The following is a 26,580-nucleotide window of genomic DNA, read 5'->3' on the forward strand; positions in this document are numbered from 1 at the left end:
GGCACGGCCCAGCACTGTTGTATAAAGCCTTCAGGATGGGAAAGCAGCATCTTGCTGCCAGCGCCGGCAGCCAAAGCAGGGGGAGGCGTTTGGGGCCGTGGTGTGGGGGTCTGCAGCCCTTTCCCACAGTCTCAGATGTGCAGTGAGCCTCGGGTCCCTGGGCTGGTTGTGTTGCTTCAGCTCACTGTTCTCCCGCTGCTGCTGCAGGCAGATATTCCATCTGGAGGTGGGAATCTCGTGGCTGGGGGGTGCTGGAAATGGGAGGTCACCCACAGAGCCTCCCTGCTGTGGCTGTGCTCTCCTGGTCCAGCAACAGTCATCCTTACGGTGCAGGGAGAGCAAGTCTGCGTGGAGGGGACCGGGATTACAGCAGAAGCCAAACCCAGGGGAGGAAAGCAAGTAAGAGTCTCTAATGTCATTAGGGGAATTATTGGAGAGGATTTGCCAGAACAGATCAGACCATCAGTCCTTCAGGGCCAGGCTGCTGACTCTGGCAATGGCCAATATGGTCTGCATCAGGGGAAAGGCAAAAATCCCCTGGTAGCGTAGGGCTGTGTGGGGCAGTAATTCCTTCCTGACCCCTTTGGTGATCGGCTTATGCCCTGAAGCATGAGATTTGATTACCCTCTTAGACTTATAAGGTTAATTCTTTGAGATGGGGCGCGTGCCCACGTGCATCCCAGCCCCTTTGCATGGCGCAGCGGGGTTCGGTGTTTCTCTGCCCTATAGCTGCTGGATGCATAGGGCACGCGTAGCTGATGCTTTTGTGGCAGGGCTGCTTAAAGGGCAGATCTGTGCTTTTCTCTGCAAGGTGAGCTGTGGTCATCAAGAAAAAGGCTTGCTTCTGTGCCATGTCCCTGGGGGGGAAACATCCCCTCCTTCTCAGAGAGATGGGGGTCCTTTGATGCTTTGGTCTGCCCGTCACTGCTCAGCTTGCTGTCTCATTGTGGGTAGGTGACCTCAGAGCTGAGGGGATCCTGAGAAATTCAGGGCAGCCCTCAGCACTCGGTGGTTTTGGATCCCTGGGTGATGCAGGGCAGCGGGGTGCCCACTGGCCACGTGAGCTTGCGCTTGGAGCTGGGGCGAGTGGTGCACGTGGCGGGGAGCAGCGGGTGAGGTGATTAGAGCCCAATCTCGTTACTGCTTAATCATCTCCAGGAGATGGCTGGGAGGGATGAGATGTGCTCCAGCTCCAGCAGCAGGGATAGGGAGGCACGGACTGTGCGCTCACAGGTCACTGGGTGCGTGCTAGGCTGCGGCGACGATGCCTGGGGAAGCTCAGGCTCAGCTCCTGTGGCACTGCTGAGCCAAAGTCTCATTGAGCTCCTCCCTCCACGCCTCAGGCTGGAGCTGCTCAGCTTCAAGATCAATGCCGTGACTGTGGTCCTAAGTGGGATTGAGCCCTACCTTGCACGCAGGCAGCAAGGGAGCAGCTTCCATCACCACAGGGCGTCACAGCTGGTCGCTGCCTGTGCCCCAGCGTGCTGCTTCACCCACACTTGAAGCAGTGTGGGAGCCTCCCCTCTATGCTTTTTTATTCCTTTCCTTTTGCTTTTTGTTAAGAGGGCGTCTTGCACCTTTCTCCACTTGGGGGTTCAGGGGCAATCAGCAGCTGCTTGGAGCATCCATGGGTGCTGTGACTGAGATGAGGAGCCCCAAACCAACCCCTCCGGCCAGCTGCATCCTGGTGGGCGTTGGTGCAGACTGGGAATTGCTTGGGTTTGGAGCCTGCACCCTGCCCTAGCCGTGGCCACCTCCTGATGCACAGCTCTCCCTTCACGAGATGTTCAGTGCTCGTGCAAGACGCCAGGAGAGCAGGAAACAGTGCTGGCAGGTGGAACATGCAGATCTCTGACCTCTGGGGTGCAAAGCTGCGCTTCGCACCTGTGCTTTCCATGCTGGGGTCTGGTGACATCCAAGCTGCTGCGGTGAGCGAGGAAGAGCTCTGCCCTGCGAGAATATTCAACTTAAAACCCCCCAGCAACCCGCAGCCCCCGGACAGATGGTAGCTCTGCTGGGGATTTTGCTGAAATCTATTTTCTCTTGATTTGGCAATATGCAATTTCCAATGCTGATAATCATCTCTGCGCTTGTGAAGTGTCTGCCTCGCGAGCCCAAAATAGGCGTCAGCACAAATCTGTTGGGCCATGCAGAAGAGGGATGTGGGAGAGGAGAGCTTGGGATTGTTGTCCACTCGGGGAAGCTGAGTACAAGAGGTGTCCTCCTGCCGTTACCTTCCTTGGGCTTCTCCTCCGGTGTTGATCCCAAATCCCTTCTGCTTGCTTCCAGGTGACCTTCACCAAGCGTAAGTTCGGCTTGATGAAGAAAGCCTACGAGCTGAGCGTGTTGTGCGACTGCGAGATCGCCCTGATCATTTTCAACCACTCCAACAAGCTGTTCCAGTATGCCAGCACCGACATGGACAAGGTGCTGCTTAAGTACACTGAGTACAACGAGCCCCATGAGAGCCGGACCAATGCGGACATCATTGAGGTGAGGCCACATCCACGTCCCACCGTAGTAGGGTTGGGGCCGGGAGGAGGCTGGGAAGGATCTGAGGGGAATGAGCGGACCACCAGGCTGATTTGGCATCTTTTTTGGTCAAACTTTGGTGCCACCGGACGCCATCTGGAGTTATGTGCTGATTTACTGCTGTGAAATGGAGGTGCAGTGTGGCTTTGTGGGATTTTCCAGGTAAACCAGGTTGGGTTTTGGAGGCGTCTCGCAGGGCTGCAGCTGCCTCTGTGGGCTGTGTCATTTGTACGCAGTGGGGCTGCAGGAGGGCACCAGCAGCTAACAGCAAGTGGCGTGGGCCTGGGGGGGGTCTTTGAGTGCGTCTCCTCTGACCTCTGCTCAAAGCACAGCCTGCCTCCCACTGGCTTGATGGAGATGCATTTTGTGAATCCTGTCTGACCTAGCTCTGTGGTGGGGATGACAAGGGCACAGTGTCCAACCCTTGCTGAAGCCCGAGGCTGGCGACACCCACTGCTCCCCCTGCAGCCTCCAAACCTTTCAGGCTGCTCTCGGTAAGCCCACTCAGGTCATCCCCACTACATCCTCCTCATTCCCGTGTCACCATCCTGGAGCCCAGGATGCTCGCTGGGCTCCCCAGCCACACCGTGGCGATGGTGTGATGGAACCACGTGTGTGTCACTCATCAGCTGCAAGCTGTGTGTGGGCAGCTCCCTTTACGCATGGGCAAATTCAGACAAATGCGAGGGCTGCCTGGGTAATTATTGACATTATGGGCGGGCATCAATTAGCACCGGTGGAGCCGTTAGTCACTTGGGGCTTGTATGGCAAGGAGGCTGCAGACCATCCTCTCCTGCCACTTGGACCTGCGATCCCTGCCTTTGAAGCCCTCTGGTGCAATTCAGCAACCTCAGGCTTTGATTTCGTAAAGAAAAGAACAGACGATCCCACAACCTAGCTCAAAAAATCTGGCTTTTTTTGGGTTGTGTTTTTTTTTTTCCACCTCCCTGAAGCATCTCTTTGTGAGCGCTTTGAACCAACATCTGCTGTCCTCTGCGCTCCTGCTCAGCACCAGGCAGCCAACAAGCACCTGTCTGCTCCATGGGCCTTTGCAGACCTTCCTAAATTGTTCAGAATGCCATTTCTGGATGTGATTTGAAGCAATGGTTGTAGCCCTGTCCTGGGAACAGTAGGGCCCCGTGCACCTCGGTTGCTGCATTTCACAGCCACGGTTCCCTGCCTTGCTCGTTGGTGCAACCTTGCCCAGCCTCCCCAGGATGCTCATACTGGAGCTCGCAGCGTTGAACAGATTTGTCTCAGCCTAAAAATACCGTAAACATTTTGGGCAGCATTCTCTGTTCCCTTATGGTCCAAGATGCAAACACTCCCAAGCCGACGAGTTACACGCAGTCCTTGGCACCCAAAGAAATGCTGTGTTTGCACCACATGAAAAGATGGATCTGCATCCAAAGCTGGAGGGAGGAACATGGAAGCGGAAGGACACTGGCTGATGGTGAAGAGAGAAGCCGAGGCTCGGCGTGTCTCGCCAGCAGAGCTGCTGTCATCTGCTCTGAGATCCTGTTCAGGCAGGTTCAGAGCCACTCAGGCATCTATCCTCGTCCTCATCCCTTCTCCTCGCATGCAACAGGGCTTGGACTGCTCTAGGATGTTTCTGTTTTCTGTTCCAAACCCTGCCAGGACCTTTCCTGATTGTTGACTTGGCTGGACTCAGACTGGGTCTTGCTGGAGCCCCAGTTCTGTGCAGGTTCTTGATGTCTCACCTATCAGATCTTCACAGCATGACTTCTTGGAGGTTCGGGTCATGGTGGGAAGCTTGACAAGCACATCAGCGGGGCCAGGATTCTGCTCTGCCCCATGGGCAAGGGACAAAGCTGATTGTGAGGTCTGCATTTGCTTGGAGATGTTTGAGTGGCTGAAGGGGGTCACTGCCTCTGTGTGACACCCATGTCCCATTCCTGTAGGAGAGACACAGCCCTGTGTGCCTCCAGAAGCACCTTAGGGGTATGAGGAGAAGGTGACACAGGCCTGGCCAGTGGGGCCTTGCACAGTGCAGGGCTTCAGGCCTGGTGTCAACAGGGCTTCGTACTGTATAGGGACATAGGCCTGGCAGCAGTGGGGCCTTGCATGGCACAGGGACTCAGGGCTGGCACCAATGGGGCCTTGCATGGCACAGAGATTGGGGCCTGGTAGCAGTGGGGCCTTGCATGGCACAGAGATTGGGGCCTGGTAGCAGTGGGGCCTTGCATGGCACAGAGATTGGGGCCTGGTAGCAGTGGGGCCTTGCATGGCACAGGGACTCAGGGCTGGCACCAATGGGGCCTTGCATGGCACAGAGATTGGGGCCTGGTAGCAGTGGGGCCTTGCATGGCACAGAGATTGGGGCCTGGTAGCAATGGGGCCTTGCATGGCACAGAGATTGGGGCCTGGTAGCAGTGGGGCCTTGCATGGCACAGGGACTCAGGGCTGGCACCAATGGGGCCTTGCATGGCACAGGGACTCAGGGCTGGCACCAATGGGGCCTTGCATGGCACAGGGACTCAGGGCTGGCACCAATGGGGCCTTGCATGGCACAGGGACTCAGGGCTGGCACCAATGGGGCCTTGCATGGCACAGGGACTCAGGGCTGGCACCAATGGGGCCTTGCATGGCACAGAGATTGGGGCCTGGTAGCAGTGGGGCCTTGCATGGCACAGAGGTTGGGGCCTGGTAGCAGTGGGGCCTTGCATGGCACAGGGGCTCAGGGCTGGCAGCAGTGAAGGCGAGCTCTTGGGATGAGGCACTCAGTGCAGCAGGAGGGGTTTGGGCCCCTCCGCTCCCTTCCTAGCCCAGTCCTGACTGCTGCAAGCTTTTAAGTCTGAGAAAATCTCTCTGACTGCAGTGAGGGGGAGAGAGGGGGGGTGGTCCTTAATCGCGGGGCCTGGCTGAGGCCTCAGACAGGCACGCTGAGTGCCACGTGCGCGCCTGGCTGCGGATCACGCCGGCTTTGCTCCTCGCTGTCGCTTCTCGTTTCCCGAAGCCCAGCTGATGTGCCAGCTCCTGGTGAGGGATGAAGACGGGACAGGGCTGTGGGGACCAGGATGCTCCAGGTCAGGCAGCACATCCTCTGCTTTCCCTGGCTGTATGGCAGCAGGGTTGGCTCCTGCCTCACTCCCCCTTCCGTCGCTGCGAGAGGTGCAGGGGCACTGCGTCCTGTTCCTTTCCATCCTTCCCCAAAGTCAGGAGCTGTTTAGATTGCAGCCTCCCTCCTTTAAGGGAAGTTGGCTGCATCCTGGCCGAGCATTGCTTCCTCTCACATGCTCTGGGTTTCCTGCTGCTCTCCCACCCTCCTTGGGTTAAAACCCACTCCTGAATGAGGTGGGAGCAGCCACCGAACTAGCACTGCACCAGGAGAGGGCATTTTTTTGGTGATGTGGTGTTCTCACCCTGGTTTTATCCTTTGAAATTTTTCTGAGGTGAAGAAATTCAGTTGAAATCGGTGTTAAATGAGAAGAGGTCGTTTTCCGCTGCGTTTCAGTGCTGTAGGTTTTAGGAAGGAGGGATTTCCTTCAGGTTTTGTGAACGGAGATGGGTGGAACAGCTGGCCACGATGCCTGCGAGGAGAAACACCGCAGCATGGGCACAGCCCCTTATTAGACACCAGAGAGTCTCCCTAGCACAGCTCCTGTTGCACGCATCTGTAGGAAACACAGCTTCATTGCTTCCATGGCTCATGGAACAATGTTTTCCACTTTGCCTCTGAAAGAGAGAGAGAAAGAGAGAGGGGGAGGAAAATCTCTTTTTTTAAGCAATTAGGGAGACTCAACTTTCCAGCTGCATCGGTGAAACAAAAGATTTGGGGAAAGAATTTTGCAAAAAAAAAAAAAAAAATCCAAAAAAAGGCAAAGCCCGTCCCTTCCCCTGTGCAAGAGCATGGCACATTTTTTTTTACAAACGAGAATGCCCAGAAATAGCAAAATAACTGGGAAAAATCCTCAGGAGCCTTCAAAGAGCGGCCTTGAGAACCTCCCTTTGGCTCAGCCCTTGAGTTGAGCCCCAGCAACTCAACTGATGTCTGGGCAGCACGGATTGCATGTGCTTCCATTCATGCCAGTAGAGTGCGTTCTGCTGAAGCTGCCCCTCCTGTGTAAAGGGGAAACGAATGACACCAACCAGGATTTGGGGGTATGGCAGCACCAAGTGGGGCTTCACACACCCCCATGCTCTGCTGCTGCGTGTGAAGACATCACTGTGGGTGCAATCCAAAGAAGGAGACGTGAAGCATGCGTGCTGAAAGCGTTGTTTCTTTTGGAGAGGTGGCGTCTGAATCTGCTGCTTTCCCTTGCTACTGCTGCTAAATTTACTACGTGAGCACGACGGCTGGCAAAATGGTGTTGGCTTCTGCAAGCCTGAATGACGTAGAAGGTGGCTCACGTTGAAGCACGGGTGCAGATGCTGAAGGGGTTTCAGTTGGAGGGAGGGAAGCTTGCTGGGGTTGCAGTGGGAGGAAAAGAGCTTCTGGGGAAGTCACGCTGCCCATATGGCTCCAGGTAGAGCAGAGCAGCTCCGGGATGTGTTGGCCTCGAAGCAGAGATGTTTATAGCTGTTTAGGAAGAGGAGAGGAGAATTGTCAAGGCCTTTATTTTTCCCCCTGCTGAATTTGGCATGAAAAGGGATCGAGAATTCCAGGAAATTCTGTAGCTTTGACTTAAAATAAAAAATAAAAAAAATTGGCAAGCGACGGTTCCATAATAACGCCTAATTGCTTTTGGTATTTTGAAAATAAAATGATTAAATGTTGCACGCGTAACGCAGTCTGCAGATTGGCTGCTGCGTGTGAAAAGAGGCACTTTTTGCCCAAACCCTGCTTGGGTTTTTTGCTGAGTGCCCATCCCGCCATGCAACCACCAACTCCTGCACACGGGAGCACAGCACCCAGGTAACCACGACCTGTGCTTGCTTTTTGCCTTTGTTTCCTACGTGCAATAACGTTTTATCTGTTATTTCTAGCGGGAGGGTGCAGCCCCATCCTTGAGGTTTATTTCCCCTCCTTGTCACTGCGCTGACCGGAGGTGACAAAACCCACATATCTGAGCTCGTATGGGTCCAAATTCAGCAGCAGCATACGCAGATCTTTTGAGATCCGGGGAGTTTCTCCCTCCATCTGTCTGTCTGTCCATCCGTCCCTATCATTCAATGCCACCTTGGTGCACAAGGGTCCTAGGGCCAGCCCTGCTGCTGTGCTGCGGGGGCGTTCCAGGGGAACCCCACCAGTCCCAGGTCTCAAACTGTCCTGATTGTGTTTTCAGACGTTAAGAAAGAAAGGTTTTAATGGCTGTGACAGCCCGGAACCCGACGGAGATGACTCGATAGACCAGAGCCCCTTGATGGAGGATAAATACCGTAAAGGCAGCGAGGATCTGGATATCCTGTTCAAGCGATACGGTGTAAGTAGCTGCCCCGTGGCCAGAAAGCCTTCATTATTTGTTCTGTTTTTCTTCTGTTCGATTTCCCCCCCAACCTCATCCCCGCTCCCTCCCCAACACCCCTGTCCCCCCCCCTGCCCCCCCCCCCCCCCCCTCCACACATCACACAGGCGCTGAACAAGAAGCACAGGGAGTGCGAAAGCCCGGAAGGGGATGAAGTGTTTGCACTGACCCCGCAGACGGAGGAGAAATATAAAAAGATTGATGAGGAGTTTGATAAAATGATGCAGAGTTACCGGCTCGCAGTGAGTAGCTGGTGGCCTGCAGCCCATCCCGCCCCGACTGCCTCTGGGTGACGGAGGTCTTGCATGGCTTTGCTTTGGAGCCGTGCTGTGCCATGGGAACCAGGGCCCCGAATGCACCCAGAGGGGCAGGAAACTAAGGGAGAAAAGGGGGGAAAGTGGCTCTGGGGGAAGCGGCACCAGGAGCTGTTGGGGACCCTCTGGTTTCCCACCTGGAGAAGTGGGAGCAGCCCCTGGGCGACTCAGCCAGCTCCAGCATCCCTGGGCTCTGGGTCAGGGCTGCCTCTGCCCGTTGGCCGTGAGTAGTGGATTTGAGCCTCCTTGGCCACCCTTTTGCCCCCAAAAGGGGTTTTCCCTGGGTTAAGAGCCCCAGGTCCCTGTGAGCCAGCAGGGAGGAGCACTGGGTCAGCCCGCTTTGGGCCATTCTGCCTTAATTCCACCCAAATCCATCAAGCCCTCAGGGCAGCTGGTGGCCATGGCAGAAATCCAGTGAGGTTTTAGCCCGTGATCCCAGGCCCATCAGCGGGGTGGCATCAGGACAGTGCTGGAAGGGATTTGTGTCAGAAGACGGGAGGGGGAACGTGTGTCAAATTAGTTGTTAGCAGTGGGAGCGAGGGCTGTTGGTGCAGGCAAACCTCCTTCAGTGGGATTAGCCCCGTGTCACTGCAGCCATCATTAACGCTGCTGGGAGCGGAGAGGCTAATATTGAAGGGCTGGATGCGGCGTTAGGAAATTACACAGCCCCCTCCAAAAAAAAAAAGAAAGTATCTGCCCTTCCATGCTTTGCGAGCCCACACAGGTTAAAAATTCTGGCTTTTCAAGAAAATTGGGTCTTGAAATCCATCCCCCTCGGTTTTGCTGACTCAGCTTGCAGAGCACGGTGTGCACGGGGTGTTTTGCCTCGGTGGCACTGGCTCGTTAGGGAAGAGATTTTGGCCCCACCAGGGCTTGCTTGGGGTGAAGGCACAGCTCTGCCCACTCGCAGCCCCTGCACTAGCCCTGGCCTGCCTGTGCTTTTGGGCAGGGGGCATTCGGGTGCTGGGGGTTCAAGGCAGAGCGTCTGGCTCCCCGACTAAACCCCCTTGTGCAGTGGGGATGGAGCGGTTCCAGCGGAGCGTGTGCTGTTGAAGGTGACGCTTCTCCTTTTTAACCAGCTGGAGTGTTTTTGTGTGCGATGAGAACTAACTGGGCTCGTTAGCTAACAGCAGCCGTGTTTGCTATGGAGAGTCCTCTGCGCTCGGAGCGTGTTTGCAATGGCTTTCGACAAAATCAGGCATCGTTAGGGCTTGGCTGACGTGTGCATCTTCTCCCCAGATTTTAGACTGAGGTGTGAGCCTGTCCTGGCAGCCCCTCTGCCCCAGCTGCCCCCAGGCAGTGGTGCTGGGTCCCAATTGCACGCTGGCCTGGCAGCAGTGTGGAGATGCAGGGGCTGGACGCTGCTCTCTGATCATCCTTGCTGAGGATGTGATGCACCGGGTTTGCTCTTCATTCCCTCTTCTGGGAACGCACACACACGTGCTTACAGTGATTTATTGCACAATGCTGCCACACCGTTCACACACCTAACAAAACCTGCCAGGCTCCCCATGGCCCCCCTCCTTTTTTATTTTTGTTTGCAGCTGAGCAGGGCCAGGGCTGTGTTAAGGCTTGTACAGCCCTGGGAGGGGACATGCCAGTCCCCAGAGCCCTTGGAGCCATGCTGCAGCACCAGCTCGGGGCCACAGGATCTCTGAAGGACAGGATGCCCTTGAGCGGGTGGGAGGGTTTCCAGCAGCGAGCTGGGTGAGCACTGTCCCTTCTCCCCTCCTCTCCTCTCCCCTTAAAGGAATTCAGCCACTGCGAGCAGCACCCTATAACACCATGGTGCTGGGTACTTGGCTCCCTCCACCCCTACTGTTGCATTTAGTGGGGACACTGGGTGTTGCCTGGTGCACGGGGTGCTCTGCTTTCCCAGCCCTTGGCAAATTAAAGTGGGATTTTAACAAAGCCCCTGCTAAAGCCTCTAAGCAGGTGCCTGTTCCTGTTAATGAAGAGCAAATCAGTGACATAAGAAAGGCTGATGGGATAATCACGGTGAGTCTGGTTCCCGTGGGGACGCTGGTAGGTGAAGCTGGTCCTCGACCTGCAGACAAGGATAGGGCTTGAGCTGTCCTCCTGCTCTCACCAGGTCATCTCCTCCTCCTGCCCCACAGCTCCTGGTGGTGGAAGGACAGACCTCAGTGTCACCTGGAGGGCACGAGGCGGTGAGAGCCTGTCCCTGGGGCTCAGTGCCGCTCTGCAGAGGGGCAGAGGGCAGTGCTTCAAGGGGCACCCAACAGCACTTCTCCCCTCTTTGTCGCTTTGAGCTCTGAAAACATGACGGGTAAATAAATAAGGCCGAAAAGAAAGAGAAAGCAGCCAGTGGCAAAGCTGTGATGTGTCCAGGCAGACTCTGTGCTGTTCCAGACGGGGGGGGGTCTGTCTGGGCTCCTGTGCCAGTGCTGCCCCAGGATGCTGGAATGGATGAGTACATCATGCCGCATGCAGATGGGAGCACAGCAGTGTGGGGACATGGCGTGGCCACACTGACTCCTCTGCAGCCGTGGGACGGTGCTGCCGGTCCGATGCAGGATCTGCCCCCCCCACTTGCTGGGAGCCTGCAAAGTGAGCACCTCCATCTACCCGCTCCCCTTCACCTCCTGCTCTCTCTCTTCAGTCCGCAGTGCCCACGCCAAACTTTGCCATGCCAGTGACGGTTCCCGTGACCAACCAGAACACACTGCAGTTCAGCAGCCCGGGCAGCTCGTTGGTGACCCAATCCTTGGTGACCTCGTCGCTGACCGACCCCCGGCTCCTCTCCCCACAGCAGCCAACACTGCAGAGGAATACGGTGTCCCCAGGGCTGCCGCAGCGGCCAGCCAGTGCAGGTGAGTGGTCCTACATCCCCTCTGCAATAAGACCAGGGTTCCAAGCGACCGCTCCCCGCACAAGGAGCACCCTTGCTTTTCCAGGTCGAGATATTTCACATCAGGCAATGCGAGGGGCTGAGTCACCCAGTGCCGTTCCCAGCCCAGGGCTGGCTCCTTGTGTCCCAGCACCGCCAGGGACGTGGGACCGCTGCCTAAAAAGGGCTTTTCTTTTTTTCGCCTCGGCCTGCGGTGGCTGCAGTTGGTCGCTGAGTGATTACTCACACAGATCTGCTGACAGATCCGAGGAGTGGTCCTTTCCAGCGGGGACTGGCGTGGAGCGGTGAGAGCAGGTTGGGGAAAGGCTCTCGTCACCCGCGCTCCCCGCGGCGAGGGGGACATGTGACCACAGCCTGGCTCTCCCACGGTGCCATCATAAATAATAATAGCACGCAGAAAGCCCCTGCCTGCTATTTTGGTCCTTGCAGATGGTCTGTAAAAGTCGTTTGGGCTGCAAATGGCAGAGGGGGGTGGTGGTGTGGCTGCCCAGGCTCTCTGAAAGGAGGAGCAGGGCCCCAGGCTTCAGAGGAGAAGGGATCTTTTTGCTGCTCCTGAAGAGCAGCATCTCCCTCCTGCACCGTGGATCCGTCTGTAGGCATCACTCCTGCCCTCTTGCTGGCCTCTGCAGAAAAAAAGAGGCTTTGCTGTAAGGCAGAGCCTGCTCGGCGCTTGCAGTTTCCATCCAGCTCACGAAACATTTGTTTCAAGGGGGAATAATTTTGTGGTTGCGAGTGCTGAGGTGTTCCAAGTCCAACCATCTGCGTTTCATTCACTCACTGCCTGGGACACGGAAGAAATCCTGTTTATAGGAGCCAGGCCCTTGCATGTGAGACAAGCTATTTCTTTTATAGATATATATATATATATATATTATTATTTTTTTTAACAATGCAGTCAAGAGGAGAGCAGAGAGCTGCGTTATTGTTTCCAAAGCAAAGGCAGTGCTGGCGCAGAGCTTGCTCAGCACTCACTGGTGCCATCTACTCAAGGACTTCAGTGCAGCCAGGACCCTGCTTTGCATCCCCATCCCCTGAAGGAAGCACATGCTCTAGGGGCTCTGTACCCTTTTGCCAAGCTGCAAAGTATTTTTGGGACCCCGACACCCGTGATCACGCTTTCACGTGGGGAACAAATGCCTTTCTTGCACAGCAGCACTCTGGTACTTCTGCTTTCAAGGGCTTGCTGCCACCCTGAGCCCTGCTTTGACAGCAGTGGCTGGAGGCAGTTTCCTGTCTCGGGGGTGATGGAGCTGGGTCTGTTATTGGGCAGCCTGAGGCCCATGCTCTGCTTTTCCAAGTGCTGTCCAAGCATTCACCTCTGTGCAGCGGAGCCATGGGAGGCAGTGCTGCAGCACTGCTGGCAGCCTTAGGGGTGGTTTCCATTCGGTGCAAACGTTACAGGGCAGATAGTGTTTCACACTGCGCTGTTGGGGCTCATTTCCCTGCAGCACGGTCCCTGTGTACCTCCAGAAGGCTTGGAACAAAATAGCCACAGTGTTTTCCAAGCCGTGTGCTTTGGACCAGGCCCCTGTACCGCCTGGCTGCTACCCAAAGGAAACGGATCTGCCTGGATATTGTTTCCAAACCTGATCACCAGGAATGCTGCTCATTTTGCCCGGGACTTTCTTGCTGGGAATGCAGCACTGCTGATTTTCCTTGGCTTCCTCCCTCCCCCAGGAGCGATGCTCAGCGTGGCCCTGACCCATTGTTTCTGATTGCTTTGCAGGGGCGATGCTTGGGGGTGACCTGAACAACACCAACGGAGCCTGCCCGAGCCCCGTGGGTAAGTGAGGAGTGGTGTGGGGCTGACACTCTCAGGCTGGGCTCTTTTCTCTCTTCTGTGCCTCCATTTCCCATAAATAGCACAGGAATGTGTGTTTTCCTTTCAACCCAACACATTTGGTGGATGGAGAAGTGCTAAGGAGGGTTTGGCAGCGAGAGGCTTTGCCGGAGATGCTTCAGGCCAGCCTGTCTGCAATGTTCCATTAGAGATATAGGGAGGTGGTGTGTTTTGTGGGGCTGAGGTCCATCCTTGCTCTTTGGAAGAGCTACAAACTGAGGAGCTTTGGCGTTTGGCAGGCAAAAGAGGACCTGATTTAGGCAGCCCTGGCTTTAGCACCCTGAGCTGAAACCCACTCCTCTGCTGACCTCGGCTGAGTCACTTAACACCTGGTTCCTCCATGCACTTGGGCCCTATAAAGGAACTTTACAGCAAGGAAAAAAAGCTCATTAAGGCCCCTTTCCACTGCGAGAGCCCCAGCGCTAACTCAACTCAGACCGTGTGGCTTAGCTCCCCGGCTATAAAATGAGCTAATAATGCCTCCTGCCCGTGGCTTGGGTCAGCCAACACACAGCCCCTGGCACCTGCCGTCCCAGGCGAGCAGAGCCCTGCACTCTGATGGTCCCTTTTGGTGATGGCTTTGCCGGAGCCTCACTCTGGAGAAGCATGGCGTTTGGCATTACCCCAGCGAAACCCAAACTGGTCCGGAAGCGGTTCTGTACCGCTGCCAGCCCATGTGAGGATGAGGTGGCTTCTGCTGGGAGGGGGAGGAGGTGGGGGGGGGGCTGTGGTGCTGCACCTCCCCACCCCGCTGCCCCCCAAAGCCACCCGCCGCCCCCACGTCAGCTGTTGTGAGCAGCCGTGGCAGCGCGGAGCTTGGCAGAGCCGCTGAATGTCAGCATTGACGTCACCGCAGCACCGCAGCATTCCCCGCGTTCCTGCTGCCGCTCCAGGAAACGGGAGTGAGGAGTGGGGACAGCCAGCCCGGCCTGCCCCCCAGCCATGGGGCTCCCTGCCCCAGCACCGGAGCCCAGGGGGCATCTCGTCCTCCTGTCCCCTTTCTTCCTCGCACGCTCTGCAGCATCAAGGTCGCCTGCAGCTTCTGAGTCATCAGCCGCGGGTGGCTGCAACCCGGATTCTGCAGCGATGCAGACGGCGTGCCCCCCTGCTGCCTGTGCAGCGTGGCATGCAGCACCTTGCAGCTGGGGGAGGCACCCTGCCCACCCCTGTGCTCGCCGCAGCCATTGGCCTCCCTGCGTTTGGGCATCTTTATGCTTTCAAGTTGTTGCATCGGTGGATTTTTCCCCACGCAGAGCAGCATGTAGTTTTTCTGGCAGGAGTGGGGGGCACGTGTTTTCCTTCATTAGGCACATCCATGCCAACCCCATAGCACCGGTGGCCTCCCCACCCACCCCAACTGCTGCCCACGGTTGTGTGGCAACATACCTTGAATTTATGGTTGCCATAGGAGCTGCATGCATGCGCGCTGGCGTTAATGCCATCTTAGCAACGAGAGCTTCAAGTTTTAACTTTCCTTTGGGCTCTGTGCCCATCTCAGAGCTGGGGACAAGGCTGTGCCCTCACCAGGGTCACCCCATCACCAGCGTGCCTGGCCTGGGGCGGCAGTGGGCACCTGCCATGGCTGCAGCATCGCCGCCGCCAGCTGAAATGCAGATGTAGAGCAATGGTAGATGTGATTAATAATGCAATCAGCGACCTATTTTTCCTGGTCTAACGTGCAGTGAATATGAGGGCTGAATCCTGGTGATTGCTAAATGCCTTTCTATCTTTGGGGCCTATTCATAAAAAAAAAAAAAAAAAAACCCTCATCAGAACAGTAATCTGATCCAATTTATTCCTTTCCTGATGTTCATCAAATCTTTTCCTTTTTAAATTTTTTTTTTCTTCCTTCCCTTTCTTCTTTTTTTTTTTTTCCTCGCCTTCTCTTCTTTGCACATAAAATCCTTAAGTGGGGCAGCGGGAGGAGGAGGAGGGACTCTCAGATCTTCAAAGGGGCAGTGGGATCGGTGCGCCGGGTCTTCCGCTCTGCCCACAGCCCTTTCTGCAGCTCTGCTGCCAAAAAGCAGCTTCAAAAGTGAACGTGAGAGTAATTAGCTGCCTCGACAGGGCCCTGGTGCCCTGCTACGAGCAGCGTGCATGGGTCGTGCTGAAGGCACGCCTGCAGTGTTGCGGTGATGCCCGTGTGCTCTTGCAGGCAGGGAGCTGCTCGGCGCATGGGGCTCGGGGCTGCATCCCCGCTCTGCACACCCAGGGCAGCTTTGCTGTGTTCACCACCACTCCGCCTTCACCTTGTGGCCGTTCTCCCGCAGGCAACGGCTACGTGAGTGCTCGTGCCTCCCCCGGTCTCCTTCCCGTCTCCAACGGCAGCACTTTGGGCAAGATCATCCCGGCCAAATCCCCTCCGCCGCCACCCCACAGCACCCAGCTCGCCTCCAACAGCCGCAAGCCGGACCTGCGCGTCATCACCTCGCAGAGCGGCAAAGGGCTGATGCACCACCTGGTGAGCGGCGCCGCGCGGCACTGCAGGGACTTTGGCACCAGCGCGGGTTTGGTGCAGGCACCGCTTCCACCCCCCCGCTGTGCCGGTGGGAGCTGGGAGGATTTCCCTTTGCGTTTCCCTTTGCACCGAGCCCTCTGCGTGCCCCCAGTTGTGCACGAGCGTCACCGGCGTGCAACGCGTGCCCCGTCCCCGCGAGCGGCCGGCAAGCGCGGGGTGCGGCGGTGGGTGAGGGCAGCGGGTTGTAATGGTGCCTCTTGGTTTTCTCCCCATTCCCGTGCGGGCAGACGGAGGATCACTTGGCTCTGGTGAGTGACGCTGAGCGTGCATCACGGCGGGGTTGTGATGTGGGCTGCTCGTCCCGTTTGTCCCTGCATCCCATCCTTGGCCAGGCAGCCCCTCTGCTGGGAGCGCAGCATGGATGTCGCTGCACTCTTCCTGGGAGCTAAAAAAACCCCCTTGTTTTTAGACAAATCAGAAGGAAGAGCTGAGCTGCAGGCTGTCACATGAGCTGTTAGGTGTTTCATCCTCCCTAGGGACGTGCCCCATATGCCTGTGTGCCACACAGCCCACCCGGGCACCGCTGTCCCCGTGGGGGGCAATGAGGAAACCTGGCCCCCAGCAGGGATGGGGAGTAGCACAGGCTCTTTCCTATTTTCCTCTGAGGATATTATTTACAGCCTGTGTGAATCCGTTGCCTGGCTCATGCATGCACCAGCCCTTGTTTGTGCACAGAGGCAATTTTCTGTGTTATTTTTATGGCTTTTTTTTTTTTTTTTTCCTTTCTGCCAGCAAAGTGAACACCACCTTGTTTGTGGCAATGATTCACCCTGTTCTGTTGCTATTCTGGTGCAGGGCAGATGGGCGACAGGTCAGCGCAGTGAGGAAAGGACGAGAGCCACTGTAGGATGCAGCAAACACGGCCAGGGAAAAGCTTTCCAAAAGCACAGGAGTGAGGCAGGACCTCTCACAGCCTGCAAGGAGACACTTGGCCAGGGCCAGGGCTGACCGAGGCTTTTGCAGACTTGAATTCTGCTCCTCTCCATGCCCTACAAACCTCACTCCCCTACCTGAATCCCTGGCAGCACTGTGCCTCGGTTTCCCCACCTGCAGGCTCCAAACAGCCAGCACCTCTGCTTCACCCTCCCCTCTGCTGCAGGGCATTGCCTGAAGGAGCAGCTCGCTTTAGGCTAAAATCAGCCAGGTTAGCATGAACAGTTTTAATTGGAGCTGCCAGGCTGACTCTGCCGGCAGCAAAACGTGGTCCTTGCCCAACCCCAGCTGGCAGCGAGGTGACAAAATCCAGGAGGGGGACAGGGAGCTTTGCACAGCTCTGCAGGCAGGGGCCGTCTGCCCACAGCTGCTCTGCAGGCTCAGTGCTGCAGTCGCCCACCTCCCTGCTTCCTCTCCCTGCATGTTACTCCCAGCTCTCATCCTGGCTCTCCTTTCCACGGCATGTCACCCTCCTGCTGTCCTCAGGGTGCTCCCAGCCACCCCAGTATAAGCCGTGGTGCTGCTTTTAGCAGGATCAGGGAGGTGACCCCCTCTCCGTGTTTCTGCATGCCACGAGCTGCTTCCCATTGGAAGCACAGGGCGGAATCTGTTCCACCAGTGCACAGCCGTCTCACCTGGGAGCATGCCTGCATGGTTTTGTAACAAGCCCAAGTGGCAGCTTGCGACTCGGGGTATTTTGCAACCCGTGTGTGGCATCTTGCACATGTCAGCACCTCTTGCCTGCGTGGTTTGGGATTAAAGCTGGGTGCTGCCTTGCAGCGTGGCAGGGCCACGCGCCCCGGGCTCTGGGGAAGGGGCTGAAACCCTGACAACAGCATTTCCCTGCAGCATCCCTGCCCCATGGGGCAGTGGGCACCCCCTAGGGTGACTGCCAGCGGGATGCAAGCCAGGAAAACCTCTGACAGCCTTAGCTCTTTAGCAATTAGCACCGAGCTAATCTCCTTCCCTGGGTGCTCGGCAGCATGTGGGTGCTGCAGACCCTTCTAGGGCAGGGTTGAGGTGCTGAGTGCACCCCAGGAGGGTCCTCTGTTGGTGCAGACACCCGTGCCTGGCCCTAAAACTCCACGGCTGCCCTGGGTGCTGCCATGCCAGTGCAGGCCGTGCCCCAGGGGATGCAGCAGCCTTGTGCTGGGCGTGCTGGGAGCTGGGCACTGCCCCAGGCTTCACAGGGTGACGTGTGCTGGGGTGCTGCAGATTAGAGGCAAGCCTCTTGAGTCTGATTTAAATCAGATCAGCAGAGGCAGCCCAGATTATCTGTCTTGTAAACAGGGCTGAAGCTGACCCGTAGATCTGCCCACGTAACTGCCTGAAGAACCACGGGGAGAGGCTGGCATGCACCCAGATGAGTGCAGGATTTTTCCACCAGGGACCCTGCTAATGCCTGAGTCACCCCAACCTCGTGAGGGCACCGACCCCAGGGGCTGCTGAGAACTGGTCTCTAGGATGCCACAGCGCCTTTACAATCCTCAGAGCTGTGCCTCACGCCTGCAGCTTGTGTTGGAGGCCGGGGTCTCACCAGTGCTGCAGGAGGCAGCAGCCCTGTGCAGCACCAGGCACTGATTTTGCACCGTGGTTTTCTCCCAGTGCAGTGAAGGCAGTCATGTGCATCCTTTGGGAAACAGTGGCTGGTTTTGTTTTAGCACGGACAGGGAGCTGTAAGGGTTAGTGCCTTACAGACAGGCACCCCTCTGCTGCAGCACAGAGATGCCCTCCGTGCAGACAACCCCCAGCCCTGAGCAGAAAAGCGATCGGAGGGCAGCACTCCCTGAGCTGCCTATGAGCTTCACGGAGGCTGTGGGTGTCTGGAACCCGATGGGGTTTGGGGCTCGGGGTGCAGCGTGCCGCCTCGTAACAGCCTCCATTTGCTTCCCCAGCAGAACACGCAGCGGTTAGGTGTCTCCCAAGCGACTCACTCTCTAACCACGCCGGTTGTTTCTGTTGCCACCCCGAGCCTGCTGACACAGGGGCTGCCGTTCTCCGCCATGCCGACCGCATACAACACAGGTGAGGGCACTGCGACCGCACCACGGTGGGAGATGTGCCACCTCCTGCACGTGCCCTGAGCTCCCTGAGTGGCTGCAGAGCGCCCGGTGCAGCTCACCGCTGCCAGATGTGGCCGAGGCCAAGAGTTTCACGAGATGAAAAACAAAGGGGAAACTCATTACATTAAGAATGGGAGCTCGCAGTTGTATCCAGAAGGGCTGTGAGGGCATGCTTCTCATGCCGTAGCCCATTACAAGGTGTTGGCAGCGTGAAGGTGCTTTTAAGTGGATGCTAATTGCAGCTACGCCCATCTCAAGGCTCTCGAAAGCTGCGAGTGATGTTGTAATAGGGGCTTAATGAAAATGAGCGTTGGGGACCCAAAAGTTTGGAAAGAATGCAGACCGTCCTGCTTGTAGGGCTGGTGAGGTGTGTGCTGGCCCGAGGCAACTCCAGCAAAGGGGCCGTTCACCTGCAGCCTGCCCAACCCCCCCGGGGGCACTGGGGAGTGATGTGGGGATGTTCTCCCGCATCGCTCACTGTGGCGTTCGCTCAGAGAAAAACTGGAAAAAATGCAGAAAGCTGCTCGTCTGGAAGAACCCGGGATAGGCGTGCTGGGAACTCCCTCACATAATTAGTAGGTGTAGCCCAGGAGGTGCCTGTTTGACTCCTCTCCTCGTGTGGAAGTCGGTGTAGGCCACCAACGAGTCTGGGTGTTGCTAAAGTCCCCAAAATAGGTTTTAATTGGGCCCTGCGCTGCTACAAGCCTCGTTGAGGGGGTGAGGGGGAGAGCTGGATGTTATCTTTTGGTATTTATTTTCCTCCTGCAGCTTAGCCGCAGGCAGAAAAGCCATTCCCAGCCGGGCGCCTGTGGCTGGGATGTCTGAATGCCAAAGGGCTGGCAGGGCTCGCATTGCTACGGGGTGCAGATGTCTGCACCAAACCCAGGGTGCTGCTCCTTGTTCCTCCCACTTCTAACCCAGGGATATCTCCCCGTGGGGCTGCTGAGGTTACGGGAGCTGTGTGCCCTCTCTTGTGCTGCTCAGGGTTGTCAGGCCTGGGGGTGTTGGCAGAAGTGGAAGGACCAGCGCTGGTGGGAATCTCTGCATGGGGGTGCTGCTGTGCAGGGAGTGCCTGCCATCAGCCTGCCAGCACTGCTCGCTGCCTCGCAGCCTCCTTTGTGTGCTGCTGCTGCTGCTGCTGCAGGGGTGGGGAAGCTGAAACCACAGGCACCCGAAATGACAGAGGCAGTGGGGAGGAGCAGGGTGAGGGCAGATCAGCATCGAGTGTGCATCCCTATCAGATGCAGACGTGGCTCTGAGGAAAGGGCCGATCAAAGCTTTGGCCGTCTCTTGGAAGAGCAGCTTCCTTCCCCGTGCTGTGTAGCTGAGGAGTTGCCACCTTGGCAACTTGCAGAGTGTTGGGCTGGGTCCTCCTGCTGGGCTGTGCAGCTCCTTGCAGTGGGTCCTGCTTCGAGGCAGGCTCCTTGCTGCTTGGCCTCCTCCATCCCCTGGGCTCCTATGGGTAGGGAGCGCCATCTGCTGATGCTCAGAAGCCAGTGGTGGCTGTGCAGAAATGGTACTGGGACACAGAGGGTGGGTGCGTCTCCTGCCCCCCCTGCTCCTTATGGTCCTGTGGGCAGGGTGGGGGTGCAAGGGGGGATTTGGTACTGCACCCTCTCTGCCAGCTGCTCAGACTGGCGGTAGGGTGGACGTGCAGATTGTAAGGCACTGTTTCTGTCCCCTTCACCTCTGTGCGTGCATTTGCACATGTATGTCCGTGGTTGTGTGGCACTGGAGAGAATCGAGGGCACTGCAGTTTTCGTGTTTTGGGCAGTAAAAGCCTTGAAGCTGGAAGAGTCACCTCTCGTGGCCAACACCTCTATGAAACTGCTGAGTCCCTGTGCTGTTCCCCAGAAAGGCACAGCTCTGTTGTACCTCTCGGGTGGGTCTCTGTCTTCCTGCAGTGCTCAGGGCTGGGTCAGAGCAGCCTTGACGTTGAAATGACTGAAGGCCTCCTTCCCTTCCAGATTATCAGCTGACGAGTGCTGAGTTATCTTCGCTGCCAGCATTCAGCTCACCTGGTGGGTTGTCCCTTGGCAACATCTCTGCCTGGCAGCAGCAGCAGCAGCAGCAGCAGCAGCAACAGCAGCAGCAGCAGCAGCAACAACAGCAACAGCAGCAGCAGCAGCAACAACAGCAGCAGCAGCAGCAGCAACAGCAGCAGCAACAGCAGCAGCAGCAGCACCTGGTTCCTGTATCACTAGGAAATTTAATGTAAGTGAAATGAGCCCCAGGGGCCGCTCAGTCGATGTTACAAATGGTAATCAAATTATGCAGAGGGAACTGGGCACTGCTGTCCCAGCGGTGACTGGGAGTCCCCAGGCGAGGTCAGGGCTGGGGGCTGCTTTCTGAGAGCCGTGGCTTGGAGCTGACTGCCCAGGTGCAGCGGGAGCATTGCTCCCTCCTCCTCACACAGCAGAGGAAGAGGGCATGGAGGGCAGATAAGGGAACTGCTAGTAGTGGTCCTGCCGGCATAGGGAAGGTTATTTGTGACACGGAAAATGAATTGGTTTACTCCAAGAAGAAACACCCGTGCAGATTCCTGCTGGAGCAGGTGTTCTGAAATGGAGCTGGAAATAAAGCGTCTCCACTCACAGAGCTTTCTCACAGTATTGCAGTCAAAGGAAAGATGTGAGGAACTCACCCTTGATTGCTCAGAGACTGCAGGACAGAAAGAAGCAGGGACTGAAGGGAAAGAGTTCAGTGGAAGCCCCAAAGCCTCCTCAGGGGAAAGCTGCTTGCACCTGGCTGTAGCACAAGTTGCTCAGAGCACCGTGCATTGCTCAGCAGGAGCTCCAGGGCACGCTGCAGCCTGTGGTCAGGAGCTCTGCAGTGCCCAGGCAGCCCCACGCTCTGATGGTTTTGTACCCATTGGTGAGTCTGAGCACTGCTGGATGCTCTTTGCCTTTGGGGTGCTGTGCTGGGGCGCTGCTCTGGGCTCCTCCCTGGGCCGTTGCCCCGGCACTGGCGGGGATGAGGTTGGCAGGGTCAGGTCCTGACCTTGCAGAGATGTCGTGGTCACACTAAAGCGTGGGTGATGAATTCTGTGGATGGGCAAAGGGCCGCTGGAAAGATGAGTAATGAGAGGCTTCCCATTGTCTCCTCCTCACCTTCCTCTCCTCCCTCCCCTGCTCCTGCGGATGCTCAGACAAGGGAGCCACTTGTCCCACACCACCACTTTGACTGTCAACACCAACCCCAACATCAGCATCAAGTCGGAGCCCGTCTCGCCCAACCGGGAACGAAACACTGCCACCCCACTCAGCACCTTCCCCCACCAGCCCCGCCATGAGCCCACCGGCCGCTCGCCTGTCGACAGCCTCAGCAGCAACACCAGCTCCTACGAGGGCAGCGAGCGAGACGATCCCACTCGCACCGACTTCAGCTCCACCCTGGGGCTGCTGCGCCCTGGTGGTGAGCCCGAGGGGGAGAGCCCTTCGGTGAAACGCATGCGGTTGGATACCTGGGTCACATAACGGGTCCCTATCATCCCCGGGAGCGCCGCTGGCTTGCAGCGGGGAGGGGAGGGGGGGGTTGGGATTCTGGGGACAAAACGGGTTTTAGGGGTTGGGGTGGGGAGATTATCATAAACTGCCTGAGAAATAGCTTTAGGATTTTGTAGGCATTCATTCTAGCACAACGGGCGACGCACGCAGTTCTTACAGCCGGGAGCTGCAAGTTCCAGGGTGGGTGGCACAGAAATCAAAGGGAGACGGAGCGGAGATGGGGGCCGTGGGGCTGCGCTGGTGCAGCGATGCGGGCGCTGAGCCTCCCCGATGGCTGCCCCACAGCCTGGGCAGGGGAGGATGGTTCAGCCCCACGGAAAGAGGCTGCGTGCTGCAGCATCGCTTGGAGGCGTGGGGGGAACACGAGACAGGTTTAAAGCTTGATCTTTGCTGTTTGGGTGTGAGGTGGTTGTGGACGTCGTCCTTCCCTGCAGAGAAGGGAGCGCGTCTGCTTCTGGCCACGGTCATCCAAAGGCTGCAGCCACCTCTGCTGAGGTCCCACTGAGCCCTGCAGGGTGCTCGGCTGTGGCAGGGCTGGTTTGGGAGAAACAGTGGTTTTACCAAACAAAACGTGCAGGTGTGTTTAAAACGCGTTCCCTGCTCTATATGTGTGTCAAAGCTTTAAGTCAGAAGCTAGGAGTAAATCGTTGTTATTTAAGGGTTGCCACTGAAATAACACCCTTAGGGATTTTGCCTGAAGGCCTCGGAAGGAGTTGAGCTGAGCTGTGCAGGATCTCTGCAGCAGCCTCAGCCACTTGGTTCAGTGGAAGGAAAAAGGGCACGAGGGAAGCAGGGGAAGTTCTGGAGCTGCTTCGCGGTGCCATCTCCGCCCCCATCCCTGCTCAGGATAGTGAGGACAGTCCTCACACCACACCATTCCTGTCCACTGAAGCTTGTGGTTGCAGAATGGCACAGAACCTGCCCCAACACCTGAACTCATCCTGCTCCAGGGCCACAGGGAGGTCCCTGGGGGATGGGGGCTGTGCGTCTGCCTCCTTCCAGAGACCCCAGCAGAGTTAGAGGGGTTCCAGCCCAACCTGTTGCAGCGGGACAGATTGTAATGGAATGAATGTGGGCAGCTTAAGGCGAGCGAATAGGGGAAGTCCTCCGAAAATCCGGGTGGGAGTGAATGGTGATGGCTGTGGAGAGGCAGCACGGAGCCGACGCAGCCCCACATCCCTGCGCAGCGCTGCAGAGGCGTGCAGGCAGCAATCTCCTGCTGAAAACCTTTGAGAAGCCCCATTTGCCACCGTTTATCCATAGGCTGATTGAGTTCTGAATGTGAAACGTTGGCGTTCCTCTCCCATTGCGGCACGCAGTGGGGGACCCACGCGGGCAGATTCTGTGCCGTGCACCCCAATCCTCCTCTCTCCGCCTCAAACCCTTCACGGTGTGCACCGGGCTTCTTGTCCACGCCGAGGTGACGTGGATCTGCCCCCACGTCCCAACTCCGTCCCTCTGTCCCAGCTCTGTCCCCGTGTCCATCCAGGAAGCAGCCACACCGCCAGCACCCGGCGGCCCTGCGTGCATCGGACCCGCACGGCAGCTCTTTGCACGGCCTCGCTTTGGAAATTAGGTGGGATTGACGATGTCTCGTCGCTCTCATTTCCTTTTCTTTTTTTCCTGACCGTCCTGCAAGAAAAAATAACGCCGCAACCGAACGTTTTCCGGCCCCTCAAAGGAGCGGGAGGGCGGCAGTGCGGCGCTTGGAGGGCGACGGAACATTTCTGCTCATTGACTTCACGCCCTGACTTCACATCTCAGAGAGCCAGAAAAAAAAAAAGGAAAAAAAATCCAAAAAAAAAAAAGAAAGAAAAGAAACAGAACGCACCCATAAAGCATCACTGCTTTCAGCCATGCGGAGTTGGGCTGCTTGGTGTGCACCCATCCATTGCCATGCTGCACCAAGCCGTGCCAAACCGGAGCGCATCCGCAGCAGCGCAGTGCCAGGACTCTACGGCTCAGCATTGACGCATTGGGTTGGCACGCTGGGATCCTCTCCATCCCATCATGAGCTCGGGGTGTCATCGTTATGCCCAGGTCATTAATTCCCCATAAGAGTCCAGGAAACTCCTCCTAATTTTCAAAAGACAACGAGAAACGACAATCTTAAGAAACCAACACCCTCCTTTGCGCTTCTATAAATCCGTTCGGATCTTTGCCGTTTTATTTCTCGTGCTCATCTGTACTGTTGACAGTTACAATTGTGTATAATTTTTCTTTTTTTTTTTTTTTTAATTTGGGATTTTTGCGTTGTATAGGGTTTAGTTTGAATATATATATATATATATTTTTCCCATTTTTTTTTTTTAAAGGGGTGTTGCAAAAAAAAACAAACGAAAAGAAAACCACACACACACACACACAAAATAATTGCACGGTTGAAATGACAATAGTTAAAATGCTGCAGTTTTTAAGAGACGTGGAAGCAAAACGGAGCTTATTTATTCTCAAAGGCTATCAAATGCATGAAGAAAAAAACCAACCTTTACATTAAAAAAACGAAAAAAAAACCAAAAAAGCAGAGAGAGGAAAGGTGGAACCCGAGCAAAGCGTGGCGATACGGATCGGAGACGGCGACAAAAAAAAAAGACAAAAAAAAAAAGACAAAAAAAAAAACAACCCAAAACCAAAACCCAGCTAATCTGTTGTGTTTGGGCTATAGTTTGCTTTTTTTGTTTTTAATGGTTCCTTTTTTTCTTTTTTTTTCTTTTTTTTTTTTTTTTTTCCGGAGAATGAAATACAATTGTGTATATTTTCCTATGAGAAGTACGCACTGATGTGTTTCGGATATGCTATCGTTGCTTTACTGAAAGCGTGGTTGCTTCACCAAAGCCTGGTTCTGATCTGTACCCCCATAGCCCCCCATAACCCCCCACCCCCCACACCTACCCACCCCGCTGACCCCGTGGTCCCCCCCTCCCCGTCCCCCCCCCCGCCGTGTGCTCCCATGGCACAGTGGGATGTGGGTGGGGGGCGCTGGGGGGTGTGGGGCAGCGGGCAGCCCCTGGTTGGGCACCGTGCGCTGCGAGGAGCGGCACTGCTCTGCCCTCAGCCCCATAGGGGGGGATGCGTGTCCATGTGCCCCCCCTGGGACCTCCGGCGCTGGGGAGGACGCTGAATGCAGGAGGATGGAGGTGAGGAAGGGGGAGGGGAACGCTTCCTCTCCCTTTTTGCTCCTCTCCTTCTCTCGAAGCTCTCGGCCAAGCAGGGATGTGGCCCAGGGCTCTCCAACCCCCCAAACCTCCGTCACCCCATCCCCATCCTCCTCTCCCTCCCAGGGCTCTGCGGGCTCCTTTCAACCGAAGCTTTCCTCGTCTTCCCCTTTCCCACCTTCACACCCCGTTCCCTCTTCCCTCCCTTCTCCCCACCTCCCCGTTTCACGCCGTTGTTTTTGGACACGGACCCAAACACGAGCATTGCGTTCTCACTACCTCCGTCCCCATCCCGCGACCAGAAGCCATGCTGGATCAGGAGGTCCCTCTCCTGCTGTGCTTTCCTTTCCCCTTTCTCCCCTCTCTGATCTCCCTGGTAGTATTTGACCCCTCGGCTACCGTAACTGTAAATAGCCAGCTTCACTATGTCAGCAATGCTAACAGTACAGAAAACTGGGGGTTTTTTTTTTGGGGGGGTGGGGGTTCCTTTTTCTTTTTTTCGTCGTCGTTGTATTGATATGAAATGAGATTTCTATTTTTGTCAGAGTATATTGTAATAATACTGACCTTGGGCATGGCCGAGCTGTGCAGCTGCTTTGTTCCACCCCGGCTCTCCCCGCACCCCATGGAGGTTTTGGGTTCTGCTGCGGGGAACGTCCAGAAACTCCAATTGGGAGCAGAAACCCACGGGAACTTCTCGGCCCCATTCTCTGAGTTCCGTGCAGGGCGGCAGAGAGAAGAGATTTGGGTTTGGATTGAGGGCGAAATCTCACAGCATCCCCGGCTGGACCTGGCAGCGTGGCTCCTTGCAGGCAGTTTGCAGGCAAATAGGACCTGAAATGGGAAGGGGTGGGAGGTGGGGGTGGGGGTGGGGGGGGGGGTGGGGGGGTACAGCGGCTGTGCCGCAGCAGTTTCCCTGCAGTCACCCCTGGGTGCTTTTAGCATCGTGTGCTCATTCTTCCCCATCCCATTTGCTCCCCCCTCCTCCCCCCCCTGAACCCTAGCTAGCTCTTATCTCAGCCCTAACCCTAAACCTTACCCGAAGTCTAACCTTAACTCTAACCCTATAATCCTAACCTCAACTCTAACCCTATAATCCTAACCTTAACCCTCACCCTAGCCCTATAAACCTTACCCTTACTCTGTAACCCTTAGTCTAACCCTTACCCTATAACCCTTACCCTTGCCCTTACCCTAACCCTAATCCTATAATCCTAACCCTCACCCTAACCATATAACGCTTACCCTCTAACCCTCTAACCCTTAGCCTAACCCTTGCCCTATAACCCTTACCCTAACCCTGTAATCCTAACCTCCACCCTAACCGTATACTGCTTACTCTTACCTTAACCCTATAACCTTCACCCTATAACCCTTACCCTAAGCCTAACCCTATAACCCTTACCTTTACCCTAACCCTATAA

At 56.3% G+C, this 26,580-nt stretch overlaps 1 protein-coding gene and 1 non-coding gene across 35 annotated transcripts in view; both read left to right on the plus strand.

The window, feature by feature from the left end:
• The window catches only part of MEF2D (myocyte enhancer factor 2D), a 54,831-nt gene extending 28,251 nt beyond the window's left edge, over positions 1-26,580 (plus strand). For 10 of the 34 annotated variants that reach the window (XM_040652374.2, XM_040652373.2, XM_040652370.2 and 7 more), the window contains 10 exons: positions 2,290-2,493; positions 7,779-7,916; positions 8,066-8,200; positions 10,893-11,103; positions 12,868-12,924; positions 15,252-15,442; positions 15,727-15,747; positions 18,328-18,457; positions 20,463-20,709; positions 21,644-26,580. In XM_040652374.2, the coding sequence (XP_040508308.1) occupies positions 2,290-2,493; positions 7,779-7,916; positions 8,066-8,200; positions 10,893-11,103; positions 12,868-12,924; positions 15,252-15,442; positions 15,727-15,747; positions 18,328-18,457; positions 20,463-20,709; positions 21,644-21,971 (1,662 nt within the window). In that variant the 3' untranslated portion in view covers positions 21,972-26,580. The other 24 variants (XM_040652388.2, XM_025143422.3, XM_040652387.2 and 21 more) reach the window with 14 other exon arrangements.
• MIR12251 (microRNA mir-12251) lies at positions 3,296-3,357 on the plus strand. Its single transcript, NR_162015.1, has one exon. It is a non-coding gene; the product is annotated as a microRNA mir-12251 (primary transcript).

This window comes from Gallus gallus, chromosome 25 (assembly GCF_016699485.2).
Source record: "Gallus gallus isolate bGalGal1 chromosome 25, bGalGal1.mat.broiler.GRCg7b, whole genome shotgun sequence".
Classification (NCBI taxonomy): domain Eukaryota; kingdom Metazoa; phylum Chordata; class Aves; order Galliformes; family Phasianidae; genus Gallus; species Gallus gallus.